The sequence below is a fragment of the Ahaetulla prasina genome, chromosome 18, assembly GCF_028640845.1.
Source record: "Ahaetulla prasina isolate Xishuangbanna chromosome 18, ASM2864084v1, whole genome shotgun sequence".
In the NCBI taxonomy this organism is placed as follows: Eukaryota; Metazoa; Chordata; class Lepidosauria; order Squamata; family Colubridae; genus Ahaetulla; species Ahaetulla prasina.
Window position 1 is genome coordinate 8,885,001 of NC_080556.1, and position 19,977 is coordinate 8,904,977.

Consider the following 19,977-nt stretch of genomic DNA (forward strand, 5'->3'; position numbering starts at 1 on the left):
CCATGGAGCCATGGGGAAAAAAATTCCTTAATTCTTTATCTCTAATTGTATCCGGGAGTGGAGCAGAACAGCAGAACTGTGCCTGGTTCTCATTGTTGGCCTCTCCCCTTTCCCCGTATCCATCCCCCCCCCGCCATCTTTAGGCCGGCCCGCTGGCACAAAGCCAAGAAGGTCCAGCTGACCCCCGGCCAGACGGAGGTGAAGATCGACCTGCCGCTGCCCATTGTGGCCTCCAACCTGATGATCGAGTTTGCTGACTTCTACGAGAACTACCAGGCCTCCACGGAAACCTTGCAGTGCCCCCGGTGCAGCGCCTCGGTCCCCGCTAACCCCGGAGTCTGCGGAAACTGTGGGGAGAACGTCTACCAGTGCCACAAATGCCGGTGGGTGAACTTAGTCCCTCTCCTCCCCTCCCCCACCCGGTAGCTCCAGGTTGGAGGAAGGGGTGACTTCGGGTGACACCCCCCCACCCCCACCCAGCTGCAGAAATCTTGGGATTCTCCTGGCTCTTTAGCTGGAGTCCCATGACCGGTCCTAAAAGGAGATTTGGGTTCGGGGGAATCTCTTTGGGGAGATGATGTGATTTCAGCGGGGGGAACCCCTCGGTGTTGACTCCCAGGTCCATCAACTACGATGAGAAGGACCCCTTTCTCTGCAACGCCTGCGGCTTCTGCAAATACGCCCGCTTTGATTTCATGCTGTTCGCCAAACCGTGCTGCGCCGTGGATCCCATCGAGAATGAAGAGGACCGGAAGAAGGTCAGGGACAGGAGGAGTAGGAGGAGGCCTGCGTTTTGGGGGGAGTGGGGAGGAGGGAGATTTTGCTGTCTCCCTTCCCCCAGGACACTGTTCTGACCTAGGCTTCCCCAGCAACACGAAACAGTCTTCGTCCCAATAAACTCCTTTTATTTAATTTATAGTGAATTCCTCTCCAACAGAGTCTTTCCTCTCCCGCAGTCTTTCAAGATAGTTCACAATTACCAACCTTTATCAGGCTTGGAGAGCGGCCAGGCCGATATCTTTCAGACTTCGCAATACTTGACAAGAATACAGGAATAAACTAATTGTCTCCTGCAAACTCCACTCCCCTTTCCCTCCTCTTTTATTCCCCGTGGGAGGAGCCCTTCATTGTCCACCTGTGGCCTTACTCCCGAGTCGACCCTTGTTCTGCAGCTGTTCCCTGTGTTTGGCAACTCTGCGCATACACACATTGGGAACAGGCTCCAGCTGTTCTTCTGCCTCCCTGATGTCTGTGACTCCGAAGGCAGCTGATAATTGTCAGACGGCCCTGGTCCCCTCTCTGCCTCGGACGCAGAGCCCTCATCAGAGCCTTCCCCAGACTCCAGGACTGGCCCATGTTCCTCCCCAACCTCCTCACTGTCCGAATCTGCTGCCAGCTCTGCTGGCAGCTGGCGGGCCACAACAGAAACCATTTGTCCATTTTTAGAGGGTCTGTTCTACCCCCAACGCTGTGTATCCTCAACTTTACAATAGCTTGATTAATGACAGTTCAAAGTTACAACGGCAATGAAAAAAAGCGACTTGGGACCATTTTTCACGGTTACAACCTTGGCAGCATCCCCATGATCACGGGATCCAAATTCAGACGCTCGGCAACTGGTTATGGTCCGTTGCCGTGTCCCTGGGCTAACGTGGCCCCCCTTTGGCGACCTCCTGACAGGCAGAATCATATGGGGCAGCCCGATTCACTTAACAACCGGGTTACTAGTTTTACCGTGCAGTGATTCACTTAAAACAACTATGGCAGGAAAAGTCGTAAAATGGGGGCAAAACTCATTTAACAAACGTCCCACTTAACAACAGAACGTTTGGGCTCAATTGTGGTCGTAAGTCAAGGATTACTGGTGTTTTGGAAACTCCAAATCTCCAGAATAGAGTTTCATGCTCCACCTTGGCCCTTGGGTAGTTTTCCCTGTTACCTGAAACATACCTGAAGCGACTCCTGTTTTCTATTTATTTTTATTTTTTATTTTATTTGCATTTATATCCCGCCCTTCTCCGAAGACTCAGGGCGGCTTACACTATGTCAAGCAATAGTCTTCATCCATTTGTATATTATATACAAAGTCAACTTATTGCCCCCCCAACAATCTGGCTCCTCATTTTACCTACCTTATAAAGGATGGAAGGCTGAGTCAACCTTGGGCCTGGTGGGACTTGAACCTGCAGTAATTGCAAGCAGCTGTGTTAATAACAGACTGTCTTAGCAGTCTGAGCCACCAGAGGCCCAGGTTTGGGTTGGAAAAAGAGCTCGGCTTGTGTGCCGGACATTAGAGTGAGCCAGAGAGCTTCCATTCACTGCCTGGGAGGTAGATTGCTGCTTGATCTCCAATGTATGGAGGTTGGCAGGAATTTTGCTGCCCCTGAAGCCTCGGGAGCCCAGGGTTGTTTATTTAAGTCAACACATAATCGGGGTGCTTTGGCGTTTTCACCTGCCAGGCCGTGACCAACATCAACACCCTCCTGGACAAGGCCGACCGGGTCTACCACCAGCTGATGGGACACCGACCCCAGTTGGAAAACCTGCTCTGCAAAGTGAACGAGGCGGCGCCCGAAAAGCCACAGGTAGCGAGAGGCGGAGAAGCCATTCTGGGTGGACTCCGGGCGAGACAAAGCCATCCTGGCCTGACTTCTCCCCCTCCTTTTCCTTGGCAGGACGACTCCGGGGGCAGCGGAGGCCTCAGCTCCACCTCAGCCAGCGTGAACAGGTACATCTTGCAGCTGGCGCAAGAATACTGTGGCGACTGCAAGAACTCCTTTGACGAGCTCTCCAAGATCATCCAGGTAATCTGGCCCACACCCAAGATCATCCGGGGAATCCCTTCCGTAGTCTGGCCCGCTCCGAGATGACTGGGACAGTGGCTGCCAGAATTCCCCTTGAACTAGCCTTGCCCACCCCAGGCCCAATATATCTGCTAGTCCAGAGTTCCCCAATCTTTCCGGCTTTGCGGACAGGTGGTTCCACGCGAGTGGTGGGCAGGTGTGTGCAGCTCCCATTTGTGTAAGCCGTGGGAAAGCTTAGCCTTTGCTCGTGCAAATGGAGTGCATATGTGCACTCTCCTGCTGCTTCGGGTGGCTTGGTTCTGAACAGTGGGCTGCGGCCCGAGATTTGGAGACCCCCATGGTAGTCGGTCTTAGGCTGCTCTGATGGAAATTCAGCTCTTGATCACCAGAGGCCCTACTCAGGTTATGCCTCCATCATGGCTCAGCCCCCTCTCTTCTCTATCCTCTCCCCAGAAAGTGTTTGCCTCCCGGAAGGAGCTCCTGGAGTACGACCTCCAGCAGAGAGAGGCCGCCAGCAAGTCCTCCCGCTCGGCCGTCCAGCCCACCTTCACCGCCAGCCAGTACCGCGCCCTCTCGGTCTTGGGTTGCGGCCACACCTCCTCCACCAAATGCTACGGCTGCGCCTCGGCCGTCACCGAGCACTGCATCACGCTGCTCCGCGCCTTGGCCACCAACGCCGCCATCCGCCACATCCTGGTCTCCCAGGGCCTCATCCGTGAGCTCTTCGACTACAACCTGCGCCGAGGGGCTGCCAGCATGAGGGAGGACGTCCGCCAGCTCATGTGCCTCCTCACCAGGTGGGCCCTCGGCTAGCTGCCTCCCCTCCTTCCTTTTTGCCCTTTTCCAAGGACAGGTAACAGTGGAACCTAGGCAGCCTCTTGCATTGGATTGGCTTTGCCTATGGAAAACTTTGGGCCCTTGAACCAACTCAGTATTGAAGATCACTGTCAGACCTGCCCCAGTCCGATCCCTTAGGAAAGAAAGACCCTCGACTCCATTTAGTTGAAGTGACGGGTTCTTTTACTAAAAGATGCTGGCTGCCATAAAGTCATGCTAGAACTAAATTTCCCGCACGAAAAAGCTAGAAAGTTTTCCCCTCATCCTAGCTCCCCCCTCATGACCAGTTTGTCTTCAGCCAATGAACATAGGTGTTTTGAGAAATGCTGCAATGTTTGGGGTAGTCCACATTCCAGTCTCAGGATGCATGGCCTTGAGCGGTGGCACAAACTGGTTCCATCTTTGCATGATCTTTGTCAAGCTGCCATCCTCCCTCCCTATTTCTCATCACCTCCACATAACATATATATTGCCTGTACACTCCCCCTGCCCTGGAGCCTTTGATGGCAGGATGCCAACGAGGCGCCAAGCTGAAGATGGCAGACCTGACAATGAGTTAAAGCCGATTTGAACTCAGAGGAACATACTTGGAACATAGAACAATAGGGTTGGAAGGGAACTTGGAGGTCTCCAACTTTCTGTTTGAGGCTTCCAGATGCCCAGTCTCTTTTTGAGAACCACCATTGATGAAGCATCCACAACTTTTGGAGGCAAGCTGTCCCACTGATTAATTGTTCTGTCAGGAAATTTCTCCCTTGATCTAGGGAGATCTCTCAGAGAGTTGGATCTCTCTTTGATAAGCTTCCATCCGTGACTTCTATCCTCTTTTTCCATCTCTCCATCCACCTGTACTTCTTGACCTGCCTGTCAAGCGCGGGGGGAAACAGGAGATTCTTGGCAGTTCCAGTGATGAGTATAAGGATTTATTGCGAGCTTAAGCTCTCTTAAGAATCTGGCCAACTAACAGTGAAGGGAAATGAGCGGGAGATAAAGACAGGCATTCAAGGTGGGCTTGGACTAGGGGCCATCCACCTGTTCCTTGCAGCTAACGCAACCGGCTAGTCCACTTTCAAGTCGTGTTCTCTCAGGAAGGACGTGCTGTGTGTGTGTGTGTATGTGTGTTGGAGCACCCTGTGACACTTTAAAGATGCTTTCGTTTTATCCTCCGCCTCGAACCAGAGACAATCCAGAAGCCACCCAGCAGATGAACGACCTCATCATCAGCAAAGTGTCGGCAGCTCTGAAGGGCCACTGGGCCAATCCTGACCTGGTGAGCAGCGCTGAGCCACCTCTTCTTCTCCCTCCCTCCCTCCCTCCCTCCCTCCCTGGTGGCCCCTTGCGCTGGGGCCCCTCTCTGTAAAACGAGCTTCTAGCCTCGGCACCCCGAGGCTGCCCTTCCCCTTTCCCGCCAAAGGGATGAACCAGCCTCAAGGTCTTCCCGGCTCTACCAACAACCTGGAAAACCTAGATGCGACCCTCCTTACTCTATCCTTCTTCTCTCCCCCCTCCTTCCCTTCCCTTCGTAGGCCAGCAGCCTTCAGTACGAGATGCTGCTACTGACGGACTCCATCTCCAAGGAGGACAGTTGCTGGGAGTTACGGCTGCGTTGTGGTGAGCCCTGTGGGCTCGGCAGGCCACTTATATGGCGAGGAGGGGGGAAAGAAGCAGTGGTGGTATTCAGCCGGTTCGCACCGGCTCGGGCGAACCGGTAGCGGCACTTTGGCGCTAGGCCGTCCTATTTAGTCACGTTTTCTAAAGTGCGCGCATGTGTGCAAGCCGCGCGTGCGCAAGCAAAGCACATGCGCAGGGGAGAGAGGCGCCATCCCCGCTGGGACAGAAGCCAGCAGGGGAGGTGGGGAAAAGGTTTATTTCTTCGGTCTCTGGTTCGATTCTCACCCCCACCCCTCGTTCGCTTTGGCCCAGCCCTCAGCCTCTTCCTCATGGCCGTGAACATCAAGACGCCAGTGGTGGTGGAAAACATCACCCTGATGTGCCTACGGATCCTTCAGAAACTGATCAAGCCCCCGGCGCCCACCAGCAAGAAGAACAAGGTACCTGCTCGGTTTGCTTCCCTCCCCGCCCCCATCCTAGCCTCAAGTGTGTGGGCGCCCGGTTGTAGCAGCGATGTCTCGAGGCCCTTCCAGACTCTCTTTTTTGGGCTCCCCAGGATACGCCGGTGGACTCCTTGACCACGGTCAAGCCCTACAGCAATGAGATCCACGCCCAGGCCCAGCTGTGGCTCAAGAGGGATCCCAAGGCCTCCTATGAGGTGTGGAAGAAGTGCCTCCCTGCCAGAGGTACGCTTCTCCCTCCACCCCCCACCCCACCCCTTCCTGGCTTCCTCCCCCCAGCCGGGAGAGGGAAGGCTGAGGATTTTTGAGAGGGACAAGAGCCACCTCGCCCTGCAGCTCCACTCCCATTGCTGCTTTGCCGTCTTTCAGGCCTCGAAGCCAACGGGAAATCTCCCAGCCGAACGGAGCTCCGCCACCTCTACCTGACGGAGAAGTACGCCTGGAAGTGGAAGCAGTTCATGAGCAAGCGGGGGAAGAGGACCTGCCCCCTGGACCTCAAGCTGGGACACAACAATTGGCTGCGGCAGGTGAGACACATCGATGTACTCATGGGGGTGGGGGGAGGAGGAGAGGAAGAAGGAGGGGAAGGGGAAGAAGAGAGAGGAGGAGGAGGAGGAGGGGAAGAAGGTGGGAGGGGAAGGAAAAGGACAGGAGGAAGAGGAGGTGGAGAAGGGGAACGGAAAGGAGGAGGAGGAGAGGAAGAAGGTGGAGTGGAAGAAGAAGAGACGAGGAATAAGGAGAAGGGGAAGGAAAAGGAGGAGGAGGAGAAGGAGGGGAAGAAAAAGAGGAAGAAGGTGGAGGAGTGGAAGAGGAAGAGGAGGAAAAGTGGAAGGAAGGGAAGGAAAAGGAGGAGAAGTGGAAGTGGAAGAAGGTGGAGGAGTGGAAGAAGGAAAGGGGAAAGGAGGAGGAGAGGAAGGAGGGGTAGAAAAAGAGGAAGAAGGTGGAGGAATGGAAGAGGAAGAGGAGGAGAAGTGAAAGAAGGAGAAGTGGAAGTGGAAGAAGGTGGAGGAGTGGAGGAAGAAGAGGCAAGGAAGAAGGAAAAGGGGAAGGAGAAGGAGAAGGAGAGGAAGAAAAAGAGGAAGAAGGTGGAGGAATGGAAGAGGAGGAGAAGGGGAAGGAAGGGGAAGGAAAAGGAGGAGAAGTGGAAGGGGAAGAAGGGGGGGGAGGGGAGGAAGAAGAGGCAAGGAAGAAGGAAAAGGGGAAGCAGGAGGAGGAGGAGAGGAAGAAAAAGAGGAAGAAGGTGGAGGAATGGAAGAGGAAGAGGAGGAGAAGTGAAAGAAGGAGAAGTGGAAGTGGAAGAAGAAGAGGCAAGGAAGAAGAAAAAGGAGAAGGAGAAGGAGAGGAAGAAAAAGAGGAAGAAGGTGGAGGAATGGAAGAGGAAGAGGAGGAGAAGTGAAAGAAGGAGAAGTGGAAGTGGAAGAAGAAGAGGCAAGGAAGAAGAAAAGGAGAAGGAGGAGGAAGAAAAGAGGAAGAAGGTGGAGGAATGGAAGAGGAAGAGGAGGAGAAGTGAAAGAAGGAGAAGTGGAAGTGGAAGAAGGTGGAGGAGTGGAAGAAGAAGAGGCGAGGAAGAAGGAAAAGGGGAAGGAGAAGGAGAAGGAGAGGAAGAAAAAGAGGAAGAAGGTGGAGGAATGGAAGAGGAGGAGAAGGGGAAGGAAGGGGAAGGAAAAGGAGGAGAAGTGGAAGTGGAAGAAGGTGGAGGAGTGGAGGAAGAAGAGGCAAGGAAGAAGGAAAGGGGAAGCAGGAGGAGGAGGAGAGGAAGAAAGAGGAAGAAGGTGGAGGAAGAAGAGGAGGAGAAGTGAAAGAAGGAGAAGTGGAAGTGGAAGAAGAAGAGGCAAGGAAGAAGAAAAGGAGAAGGAGAAGGAGGAAGAAAAGAGGAAGAAGGTGGAGGAATGGAAGAGGAAGAGGAAGGAAGGAGAAGTGGAAGTGGAAGAAGAAGAGGCAAGGAAGAAGAAGGAGAAGGAGAAGGAGAGGAAGAAAAGAGGAAGAAGGTGGAGGAATGGAAGAGGAAGAGGAGGAGAAGTGAAAGAAGGAGAAGTGGAAGTGGAAGAAGGTGGAGGTGGAAGAAGAAGAGGCGAGGAAGAAGGAAAAGGAAAAGGAGGAGGAGAAGGAGAGGAAGAAAAGAGGAAGAAGGTGGAGGAATGGAAGAGGAGGAGAAGGGGAAGGAAGGGGAAGAAGGTGGAGGAGTGGAGGAAGAAGAGGCAAGGAAGAAGGAAAAGGGGAAGGAGGAGGAGAGGAAGGAGGGGAAGAAGGTGGAGGAATGGCAGAGGAAGAGGAGGAAAAGAGAGAGCAAAAGGGGAAGGAAGGGGAAGGAAAAGGAGAAGTGGAAGAAGGTGGAGGAGAAGAAGAGGAAAAAGGAGGAGGGGAAGTGGGAGGAGTTAGGGTTAGGCCAGACTCTTGGAGAAGGAGATGCCAAGAAGCAGCGCCATCCTGAGCGGGGGGGGTCCCGCACTGGGAGGGGAGGGGTCTCCAAGGAACAGGGTGGGATCCATGCCATGTGACCACCCAAGGGGCATCTCCTGCCTTCTCCTCCCCCCCACCCCCCACCCCCGGTTTCCAGGTCTTGTTCACCCCAGCAACCCAAGCAGCCCGGCAGGCGGCTTGCACCATCGTGGAAGCCCTGGCTACCATCCCCAGCCGCAAGCAGCAAGTCCTCGACCTGCTGACCAGGTAAGGCCCGGGGCAGGTGAGGGAGGGAGGGGGGGCTGCTGCTCCCCTTCGGCTTTCTGACCTCCGGACGGCCTCCTCCTCCTCCTCCTCCTCCGTTCTTTCTGCCAGCTACCTGGACGAGCTGAGCGTGGCGGGCGAATGTGCGGCCGAGTACCTGGCCCTCTATCAGAAGCTCATCAAGCCGGCCCGCTGGAAGGTCTACCTGGCGGCCAGGGGGGTCCTGCCTTACGTCGGCAACCTGATCACCAAGGTATGGAGCCCCCCCGCCCCCCACTGGGAGGGGAGGGGTCTCAAACCCCTCAGCTTCATTTTGAAGCAATAAAAAGCCCCTCGCTGCTTTGGGAATAATAATAATAATAATAATAATAATAATAATAATAATAATAATAATAATAATAATAATAATAATAATAATAATAATAATAATAATAATATTTTATTTAGATACCGCCTTCTCCCGAAGGACTCAGGGCGGTGAACAACCAAATAAAATACAAACACAAACACATACACATACAATATTAAGAACAACCCTTAAAAAACTTATTCAATTGGCCAAAGAAATTTAAAATACAAATTACACCCTATAAAATTACAGAAATTTAAAACCCATTAAATTAAATTAAAATTTTAACAATCAAGCCAGTCCAGCCATGCGATATAAATAGGTTTTAAGTTCGCGGCGAAAGGTCCTAAGGTCAGGTAATTGTCGAAGTCCAGGGGGAAGCTCGTTCCACAGGACCCCCCACAGAGAAGGCCCTCCCCCTGGGGGCCGCCAGCCGACATTGTTTGGCTGACGGCACCCTAAGGAGTCCCTCTCTGTGGGAACGCACCGGTCGCTGGGAGGTAGAAGACGGCAGTAGACGGTCCTGTAAGTATCTTGGTCCTAAGCCATGGAGCGCTTTGAAGGTGGTAACCAATACCTTGAAGCCCACCCGGAAAACAACAGGTAGCCAGTGCAGTCTGCGCAGGATAGGTGTACGTGGGAGCTCTGAACCGCTCCCTCAATAACCCGCGCAGCCGCATTCTGGACTAGCTGGAGTCTCCAAGTGCTCTTCAACCACTTGACTTTTCAGGGGATTTGCTGGTCACCTCATTGGCCTGTCCAACAAGGACAGCGGCCAGGGAGGATGGGTAGCGGAGCTGGAAAAGCTACCGCTTGCTCCTGTGATGTTCAACTCAGACTCTGGAAGGTTAAAAGCAGCCTTTTTTTTTTGATGTTTAGCTCCCCGCTCCCATGGGGGGCAGTCTTGGTTTTCCTCCCTGCCTTGGCCGTTCTGGGCCTCTTTCCATCAAGGCTGGACATCTCTCTGTTTCAGGAAATCGCCCGTCTCCTGGCCCTGGAGGAAGCCACCCTCAGCACCGACCTGCAGCAGGGCTACGCTCTCAAGAGCATCACCGGTAAGGCAGCCACGAGGTGTTTCCACCCCACCCCACCCCCTTTGGTTTCCTTGGGCTCTGGGGAGCCACAGGCCCCTGGCCGGCCCCTGTTTAGTCAGCGTCCTTCCCTGCCCTCCCCTCCTGCCAGGCCTCCTGTCCTCCTTCGTGGAAGTCGAGTCCATCAAGCGCCACTTCAAAAGCCGGCTGGTGGGGACGGTGCTGAACGGCTACCTCTGCTTGCGGAAACTGGTGGTGCAGCGCACCAAGCTGATCGACGAGACCCAGGACATGTTGCTGGAGATGCTGGAAGACATGACCACAGGTAGACAGCGTGGGGGGCGTGGGGACACCCTTGACTTGGTTTGGCCTACTCTAACGCCAGCGTTGCTGGGCTCAGCCAGGCGGGAAAGAAGGAACAGTGCCTAAAGAGCTATTTTCTCTCTACTTGAGATAGCAATAGCAATAGGACTTAGACTTATATACCGCTTCACAGTGCTTTACAGTCCTCCCTAAGCGGTTTTCAGAGTCAGCACACATTGTCCCTCCCATCAATCTGGGTCCTCATTTTACCATCCTCAGAAGGAGGGAAGGCTGAGTCAAGCTTGAGGCAGTCAGGATTGAACTGCTGGCTGTGGGCAGAGTTAGCCTGCAATACTGCATTCTGATCATTGGGAAAGGAAAGGGAAGGAAGGAAGGGAGGGAGGGAGGAAGGGAGGAAGGCAGGCAGGCAATATTGTATTCTAACCACTGGGAAGGAAGGAGGGAGGGAGGGAGGGAGGGAGGGAGGGAGGAGGAAGGACTGAGACTTATATACCGCTTCACAGTGGTTTTACAGCCCTCTCTAAGTGGTTTACAGAGTCAGCCTCTTGCCCCCAACAATCTGGGTCCTCATTTTACCCAACTCGAAAGGATGGAAGGTTGAGTCAACCTTCAGCCGGTCAGGATCGAACTGCTGGCAGTGGGGCAGAGTTAGCCTGCAATACTGTATTCTAATAATTGGGAAAGGAAGGAAGGAAAGGGAGGGAAAGGGAAGGGAAGGGAAGGGAAGGAAGGAAGGAAGGAAAAAAGGGCACTTAGACTTATAGACCACTTTACAGCCCTCTCTAAGTGGTTTACAAAGTCAGCCTCTTGCCCTCAACAATCTGGGTCCTCATTTTACCCACCTTGGAAGGTTGGAAGGCTGAGTCAACCTTGAGCCAGTCAGGATCGAACAGCTGTCATCGGCAGAGTTAGCCTGCACTACTGCATTCTAACCACTGTGCCACCACGGCTCTTAATAGCAATAGCACTTAGATTTCTATACTGCTTCACAGCCCCCTCTAAGCGGTTGACAGAGTCAGCCTCTTGCCCCCCTCCAACAATCTGGGTCCTCGTTTTACCCACCTCGAGCTGCCAAATGGCAGCCAGCCAGCCGGCAGTCAGCAGAAGTAGCCTGCAATACTGCACTGTTAACCACTGCACCAGCACGGCTCATGTTCTTCCAAAGAAAAGGGAAAACCATCACCTTAGCTACTTTAGTTTCGGGAAAGAAAGCCCATGGGGCTTCTTTGCTCTTTTGGGTGGGATGTGAACCCCATTGGCCCATCCCAGGGAAGAAGCCATGCTGGGGAACACCCCCCAGTGAGCCCCACTCCCCTCCCCTCCTCTCATCCCTTCCGATCAACCTCGCCCGCAGGCACCGAATCCGAGACCAAGGCTTTCATGGCCGTCTGCATCGAAACCGCCAAACGCTACAGCCTGGACGACTACCGGACGCCTGTCTTCATTTTTGAGAGACTCTGTAGCATCATCTACCCGGTAAGTGGGGTGGGGGCGGGGTTCAACCTGGCCCTGATCCTGCCAGGCCAGGGAGCTGCTGGAGCAGAGAGGCCAAAGTGGGTGCTTAACTCAGTTCTCCCCCTAAAGAGTTTGGGGGGAGCCACTGCTTTGACTCTTCGTTCTTTTCTCGTGACCCGGGAAGAGCCTCCGCCCCGATCTTCAAGGGCAAGTGGGGGTGGGGGGGGGCAACACAGTCTGGGGCTCTTGGCAACTGTCAGCCACGGGTGGCACCGCACGGAGCGGGAGACAGGGGGGCCCTTCTTTCTCACCGCTGCGTTTCCCCCGCCTCTCTCAGGAGGAGAACGAAGTGACGGAGTTCTTCGTCACGCTGGAGAAGGACCCTCAGCAAGAAGATTTCCTGCAGGGCCGGATGCCCGGGAACCCTTACAGCAGCAACGAGCCGGGCATCGGGCCGCTGATGAGGGACATCAAGAACAAGATCTGCCAGGACTGCGACTTGGTGGCTCTGCTGGAAGACGACAGCGGGATGGAGGTGAGGGAAGCCCGGAGGGCGTGGCCATGTTTTCCCAAGCCCGGGAGGGAGGGGCGGGGTTTTGTGCAGTCCCTTCCTTCGCTGTATGAAGCCTGGCCTTTTTTTTTTTTTTTCCTTCGCGGTCCGTCCAAGGCCCCCTTGGTGACTTTCTGTGCTTTGGGTTTTCCAAAAAGGAGCGGCCCTTCCCCCATTTTTAAATCGACGTCCTCGTTCACCTTTCCGCTGTGGTGGACGGGAGTGAGGAGGGTTTTCTAGTCCAGGGGTTTTCTAGTCCAGGGGTCCCCTTTCGGACCTCGGGGACCACTAAATTCATAATTTTAAATCCCGTGGACCACTCGTATGATCTGCCTAATGACCGGCTGGGTGGGCGTGGCTAGGTGGTCATGTGACTGGGTGGGTGTGGCCAACTCAATGTCACTCACATCGAGGGGCACCTTGCCAGCCTCTACTCGCCCCTCCCCTTCCCAGCCATTCCTCACCTCTCCGCCTGGGCTCCTTAGGGCCCCAACAGGAAGCAGTTGTTGGAGCTAAGCAGCCACCGTGAGAAAGAGTTGGCAAAACGGATCAGTCCAAATTGGATCTGGCCGAGAAGGAGGCTCAGCGGAAACACCTCATTGTGGACTAGCAGCATAGGCTTTCCAAGCAGAGGGAAGACCTGCGGGAGTGCCAGCGCCTGGAGGCTCAGTGGGCTGAGATAGTCAGCCGGTTCCAGGTCATGATGCAGTCCCACTGGAACAAGGCCCTCCGGCTCTTTGCTACCAGCGGCACTTCCCTCCAGCCTTCACCCAAAGCCCCACACCAGGAGGCCACAGCAGATCCCAAGTCAGAATTTCTGCCCCCCTCTGACCCACACAAAGAGACCCCGAAGGGGGAGTCTCTCTGCAGCAACACAAACGTTCATTGCACATATCCGGCCCAGGGGCCGTAGTTTGAGGACCCCTGATTTAGTGCAATATAAAAATGCAAATAATTTTTCTGGGGACCACCAAAATTTTCTCACGGACCACCAGTTGGTGACCGCTGCTCTAGTCCCTTTCGATTTCTACTCCCTCCTGAGGCTGGATAGGTGGCAGAGGGAACACACACCAGGCAGTCCTTAACTTACAACATTTTCTTGTTTCTTTCAGCTTCTGGTGAACAACAAGATCATCAGCTTGGATCTCCCGGTGGCCGAAGTGTACAAGAAAGTCTGGTGCCCGACAAACGAGGTGAGGGGGGTCTCTTTTCTCCCTTCGGCCTCTCCCTTCCCTGAGATCTTGGAATGAACACACTCTGTGCCCTGCCCAGGCCACTGTTCCCTTCTCCTCCTCCTGAGATTTCCCCCCCTCTTTCTTCTTCATCTTTGCCCGCTGTGCATCGCAGAGCACATTGTGTTCAGGCACAGTAATCTGGGGTACGCTCCAGATTACTTGCTCACGGAGTGCATGTCTTCATCTGCACCATCACTGGACATTACAATCCAACTGTTTTCCCCACGGGTCCGAGGACTGGATCCTTAGTGGTGGAGAAAAGCAATCCGTGTCATGGTTCTAAGTAATCTTCTTTTAATGACCCCTCCCCATAATCCCTTGCGGGGTGGACAACTGAATGGAGCTGAGTGTTTACTGGCCGGATGCCTTGCCTGTTGCCAGAGCTGAGTTTTGTTCAGCAGATATATTCTCAATGGACCCAGAGAGAAAGCCTCCTACTTAGCATCGAACTCACAGCCAGCTGACTGTTAGGCGAGAGCGCCACCTCTAGGCCACCCCCCCACTCTCATGGTTCTGAGTAACACTCCCAACCAATTCGAGACACTGAGGCCTTGGCTTCCTCAAAAACTCCGGTTTATTGGGTACATCGTATGGACGTGGTCAGAGGTGAAACCAACTTTGAATAATTCCCACATTTTTGGTATCATTAAAGAATAGATACTGTCCATCCACCTACCTACCCCCCATGTCACAGGTCACATTAGCCAACCAAGCAGGCGATGAACTCAGCACTCCTTCCTGCTATGGCTAGGGCACGTTAATTTGGCCTTGGTTCTCAAGAGCCTTATTGTTGTTATATCTGGCACGTTGGAGGAAGACATCCTACAGTCGTGGTCAGAACTGTGGAAACCTTTTGGGAGAAGTGTATTTTTGTGGTTTGATGGCTAATAACACCACTTTTGAGGGGGGGAGTTTCAAGATAATTCTATTCCACTGCTGGAATGGCCTGGGAATAGCCCAGATCTTAACCCAGTCGAAAATCTATGAGGCCGACTAAAGAAACTCGTTAGTCAGAAGCGACCCAGTAATAAAACCCAGTTAATAGAAGCCATCATTCAATCTTGGTTTCACAATATAACAGCTGCAGAACTAAACGCTCGGTTCACTCCATGGGAAGAGGTTGTAAGGCCGTCATTCATGCTAAAGGTTACCCAACTAAGGATCAACTGACATGGGGATAATTTTTGTATATCTCGCATTTTCTCTGGTGATCATTTTTATATATCTCGTTTTTTTCTACGCGTTTAACTTCTTTATACTATAACTGCTATTCTAATAGTAAATCTTTTATAAAAGTGATTGCGTTACATTCTTGATTAAATTATCTTTCCATGGATACATAATTTTATGGTACTAGTCCCCCCGAAAAGTGGTGTTACTTGCTAGTTTTAGGAAATACACTTTTCCCAAAAGGTTTCCACAATTTTGGCCACTACTGTACATTCCATAAGTCCCCCTTCGCCCCCATAAGTATGGCAACGAAGAAACAAAGCAAGAAAAATACGGCTTCAGATAGAATCTGAATTTTGAGAGTTGACAGTCAGTCTCACTGTGGAAGAAAAAGGAGGCTAGACTTTGCTGCAGTTCGGAGTTAGCCCCAAATATCCGTGCTGCTCCCTATACTTATTTATTTTATTTATTTATTTATTTTGTCACAGCAGTATATATAAGCATAAGCATGAAATAACTATACAATATATAAGCATATATATAAGCGTAAGTATGTAATGACTATATTAATTGGATATAATGAAAGGAAACATTAGGACAGGAACGGGTAGGCACGTTTGTGCTCTTATGCACGCCTCTTACAGACCTCTTAGAAATGGGGTGAGGTCAAGAGGTCAAATGGGGTGAGGTTTTTGGTTAAAGCTTTGGGGACTTTGAGAAGAGACCGCAGAGTCAGATAGTGTATTCCAGGCATTAACAACTCTGTTTCTGAAGTCATATTTTCTGCAATCAAGATTGAAGCAGTTAACATTAAGTTTAAATCTATTGTTTGCTCTTGTATTGTTGTGACTGAAGCTGAAGTAGTCTTTAACAGGAAGGACATTGCAATAGATGATTCTATGAGTTAAACACAGGTCCTGTCAAAGGCGGCGGAGTTCTAAGTTTTCTAAACCCAGGATTTCAAGTCTGGTGGCATAAGTTATTTTGTTGTGATCAGAGGAGTGGAGAACTCTTCTTGTAAAATATTTCTGGACACGTTCAATTGTATTAATGTCCAAAATGAGGTGTGGGTTCCAGACAGTTGAGCTGTATTCAAGAATTGGTCTAGCTCTGGTAAGTAGTGTAGTGTTTCTGGAGAAGTAGCTATGCAAAATTAGGTTTACAACTCTTAAAGCCTTTTTTGCGATGTAGTTGCAGTGGGCTTTGGCACTTAGATCATTGGATATGAAAACTCCAAGGTCTTTAACAGGGTGGGAGTCATCTGTAAGGTAATGTCCATCGAGTTTGTATTTAGTGTTTAGATTCTTTTTACCAATGTGTAAGACAAAGCATTTGCTGGTTGAGATTTGGAGTTGCCAAATTGGCTGCTTTGGGGGCATGTGATTGGTTGCCTGACACATCCTTTTTTGGCTGGGAGGGAGAGGGGGATAGTTCTGCACTCACCTGCTCTTTTTACCTGCCACTTCCACGGCCCGGTTCTAAATGGCTCGAGACCCGGACGTGGGCCGCGACCAGTATGTCTAGCAAACCTATTGATGAATCCCCACCTTCATTTATTGAAAGAAAGAGAAAAAAAAACCATTTGAAGGGAAGCTTTGGTTGAGCAGAGCAGCCTTGAAACCTCTCTCAGATGGATCCCCTTTTCCGTCTTTTAATTCCTTCAGCCTCCTGTTTCTTCTGGGTTTTTTTATTTTTTATTTTTGTTCCCTGCAATCCGCCTAACGCCGCTTAGCCCGAGCATCCGTCGTGTGATGGGCCCCATCTAGGTATGTCAGGAGAGAGTTACAGGCCCAAATTAGGAAAGCGATAAGACGGCCTCTCCTGGCGATAAACAGCATCCGTGTTTTTTTATTATTTTTTTTTTACAGTGGAGATGATGATTTTATCCCAGGGAAAAGAGAAAAGGCCCGTGCCTGTGTGCTATCAAAAATTCAAAATACCTTTGTAGCCGAGCCGTTTTCGGGAGGGGATTAAGGATATCTTTGCTTTAACTCTCGGTGCCAAACTTTGGGTATTATCCCCCAGAAAGCCTCTAGGAATGAATATGTTAAAATAACCCTGCCTTGTCATCTGAGTTCAAAAGAATCTCATGCTTGTCGGGAAAGCAGCCGGGAGATTAATTCATTCAGACGCGTGTCTCCAAATGGCCCCGGCTTTGAATGCGGTGACAGTTTTTTGAGCAAAAGCCTGCATTTTCATCGCGGAGCCCCGTAAAAAGGGACGGCAACGAGAAGGGGATTCGAGTCCCTTTCGATTTCTCCCCCTCCTGAGTCTGGATAGGTAGCAGAGAGAGAACAACCAGGCAGTCCTTAACTTAACAACCGTTCGTTTACTGACTGTGCGTCCCAGAGCACATTGTGTTCAGGGGGAGGGGGGCACACTCCCGATTACTTGCTCACGTAGTACATGTCTTCATCTACCCCATCGCTGTTTTCCCCGCGGTCCGAGGACTGGATCCTTAGTGGTGGAGAAAAGCAATCCGTTTCATGGTTCTAAGTAATCTTCTTTTAATGACCCCATAATCCCTTGCGGGTTGGAGTCTGGGCAACTGAATGGAACTGAGTGTTTACTGGCCGGATGCCTTGTCTGTTGCCAGAGCTGAGTTTTGTTCGGCAGATATATTCTCAATATACCCAGAGAGAGAGAGAGAGAGAGAGAGAGAGAAATACCTGCCTCTATCTAGGATTGAACTCACAGCCTCCTGATTGTGAGACGAGAGCTCCACCTCTAGGCCACCACCTCATGCGTTTGAATGCGGTGACAGTTTTTTGAGCAAAAGCCTGCCTTTTCATCGGGGAGCCCCGTAAATGGACAGAAGTGAGAAGGGGATTCGAGTCCCTTTCGATTTCTCCTCCTTCTGAGACTGGATAGGTGGCAGAAAGAAAACACCAGGCAGTCCTTAACTTACAATAGTTCGTTTTCTGACTGTTCGAAGTTTACAGCGACGCTGGGAAAAAGCGACTGTCGACCCGCTGCAGCGTTCCCGGGGATCCAAATTCAGTCAGCTTGGCAGCTGACTCATATTTATGACGGTTTGCTGTCTCCCGGGGTCACGGGATCCCCTTTTGGCGACCTTCTGTCAAGAGAAGGAGCCAAGCTGTTAACTTAGCAACTGCGGCGATTCACTTTTAACGACTGTGGCGAGAAAGGTCATAACATGAGGCAGAATTCACTTAACCAATGTCCCGCTTAGCAACGGAAGTTTTGGGCGCCACTGCGGTTGTAAGTTGAGGACTACCTACCTGTCACAGGCTGCTTTGCCACTTAGCTAAGGCCGTTGGTGGTTTCCCTCCCTTAAGTTTCAGCTGCAGGTAGTCCTCGACTTACGGCCCTGATTTCCATTGCTAAACCAGGTGGTTGTTAAGTGAGCCACACCTGATTTTACCACCTGTTTTCTTCCCCACCCACCCCCGGTGGCTGTTAAGCAGATGACTGCGGATGTTAAGGGAATCATGGTCATTAAGCAAATCTGGCCTCCCCCATTGACTCTGCTTGTCTGAAACTGGCTGAGAAAGCCTCCGACGGTGATCACGGGAAGGCGCAATCATCACAAATACATCACTCGTGACTGTTCGGTCGCTGTGTCAATTGTGAGTCGCCCCCTCTGGTGCCGTTGTTAATTCTGAACCACTTTTAAAGAAACGGGTGTATTTCTGCACCCGCGGACCCACGAAACGCTGTTCCTTTCCCACCAAAGGTGGTCCCTATTTTTCTACTTGCATTTTTTACGTCCTTTCGAACTGCTAGGTTAGCAGAAGCTGGGACAAGTCACGGGAGCTCACCCCGTTATGCGGCGCTAGGGATTTGAACCACTGAACTGCCAACCTTTTGATCCTCTTAGCCGCTGAGTTACCGTGTCCCCTAAAATACTACTACTACGACATAATTGTTTAAAAGCGTTCCTAGTTAATCCATTAAAGGAAATATTTTCTGTCTGGAATAACAATAGAAAGCTGCTGGCTACGGTGGGCTGTGGCTATTTTAATTCTGGTTGCAGAATTAATTGACTCTTCTTTTTTTTTCTGGACTCACACAGGGCCTTGTGTTAGTGAGGTCCACACAAAACACTCAGCCAACAAGGCTGAGGCAACAAACTCGTTTTTGGAGTTCACTCAGAAAATTCTTAACTGACATGAGTACGTGCAAACAGAGGCTGGGTGGCTTCTGCTGTAAAAGTCTCTTCTGTTCATGCTAGGCACCATCCTCCAAATTACGACGGGCTAGCTTTATCTCAGGGTGTCGTGTCCCACTCCTCCGCTGACGGCCGGGTCAGGGAAATCCGAATCAGGCGTGCCTCTGCAGCTCTGCCAAAGTCCTAGCAAAGTCCTCAGGGCAGGCAGGAGACCAGAAAGTGACTTCAGCAAGATATGTTTAGACTTTGCCTGACTCAGATAATGCCAGAAAGCAGGTCCTTTATATAGGCCATGGGGTGTGGCTCCATGACTCAGCACTTTTTTTTTTTTTTTTTTTTTTTTATTGAAAGAGTTTTAAAAAAAACAAAAACATTTTCCCCCTTTTTTCCCCCTCCCTCCCAAAAAAAAAAAAAAAACAAAACATCCCCCTCCCCACCCCGGCTTCCGGGTCAATCACAAGGTAAAGTCCAATCCAAATAACCACATCCAAAGCTTTTCGCCTCCCAACCCTCCCCATTACATAAAATAACTTTCTAATTATTCAAAGGCAATCTGATATTTCTTAATCTGATATCTGTTTTGTAGATAATCAATCCATTTTTCCATTCAATTAAATATCTTTCCTGCGTATTGTCTTTTAAAACGCTGAGATTTTAGCCATCTCAGCCAAGTTAATAACTTTCAATATCCATTCTTCTATTGTAGGTATCTCTTCTTTCTTCCAGTATTGTCCAATCAACAGTCTTGCTGCTGTTATTAAGTTCAAAATCAATTTAGTCTCAATCCCTGTACAATCCATTATAATTCCCAAAAGGAAAAATTGTGGCAGGAACTTTATCTTCTTCTTCAGTACATTTTGAATAATCCACCAAATTCTTATCCAAAAGACCTTAATTTTCTTGCAAGTCCACCAAATATGAAAATATGTAGCATCATCACAATCACACCTCCAACATTTCGCTTGGATATTAGGATACATACATGATAATTTTTTGGGATCTAAATGCCATCTATAAAACATCTTATAAAAATTTTCCTTAAATTCTGTGCTTGTGTAAACTTAACATTTCTAACCCAAATTTTCTCCCATGTTTCCAACATTATTGGTTCCTGAATATTCTGTGCCCATTTTATCATACAATCCTTTACCAAATCCTTTTCCGAATCTATTTCAAGCAACACATTATACAATCTCTTTATATGCTCCTGGGTCTGATTTCTAATTTGCTTTATTAAATTTTCCTCCCTTTGCATTATACCAATTTTTTGATCTTCTTTCCATCTAGCACTTATTTGCCCATATTGAAACCAAGTATAATTCCTCCCTTCTTCATTTAATACCTGTAATGATTT

The 19,977-nt window shown here is 50.7% G+C and overlaps 1 protein-coding gene across 3 annotated transcripts in view; it reads left to right on the top strand.

Moving 5' to 3' along the window:
* UBR4 (ubiquitin protein ligase E3 component n-recognin 4) overlaps window positions 1–19,977 on the top strand; it is a 150,241-nt gene that overhangs the window by 104,169 nt on the left and 26,095 nt on the right. For all 3 annotated transcript variants that reach the window (XM_058161118.1, XM_058161119.1, XM_058161120.1), the window contains 17 exons: window positions 144–383; window positions 620–758; window positions 2,460–2,585; window positions 2,676–2,804; window positions 3,258–3,601; window positions 4,821–4,911; window positions 5,168–5,252; window positions 5,565–5,692; window positions 5,809–5,938; window positions 6,083–6,240; window positions 8,271–8,380; window positions 8,489–8,630; window positions 9,700–9,781; window positions 9,909–10,082; window positions 11,436–11,557; window positions 11,874–12,071; window positions 13,199–13,279. In XM_058161118.1, coding sequence (XP_058017101.1) covers window positions 144–383; window positions 620–758; window positions 2,460–2,585; window positions 2,676–2,804; window positions 3,258–3,601; window positions 4,821–4,911; window positions 5,168–5,252; window positions 5,565–5,692; window positions 5,809–5,938; window positions 6,083–6,240; window positions 8,271–8,380; window positions 8,489–8,630; window positions 9,700–9,781; window positions 9,909–10,082; window positions 11,436–11,557; window positions 11,874–12,071; window positions 13,199–13,279 — 2,479 coding nt within the window. The remainder of the gene's footprint in view (window positions 1–143; window positions 384–619; window positions 759–2,459; window positions 2,586–2,675; window positions 2,805–3,257; window positions 3,602–4,820; window positions 4,912–5,167; window positions 5,253–5,564; window positions 5,693–5,808; window positions 5,939–6,082; window positions 6,241–8,270; window positions 8,381–8,488; window positions 8,631–9,699; window positions 9,782–9,908; window positions 10,083–11,435; window positions 11,558–11,873; window positions 12,072–13,198; window positions 13,280–19,977) is intronic.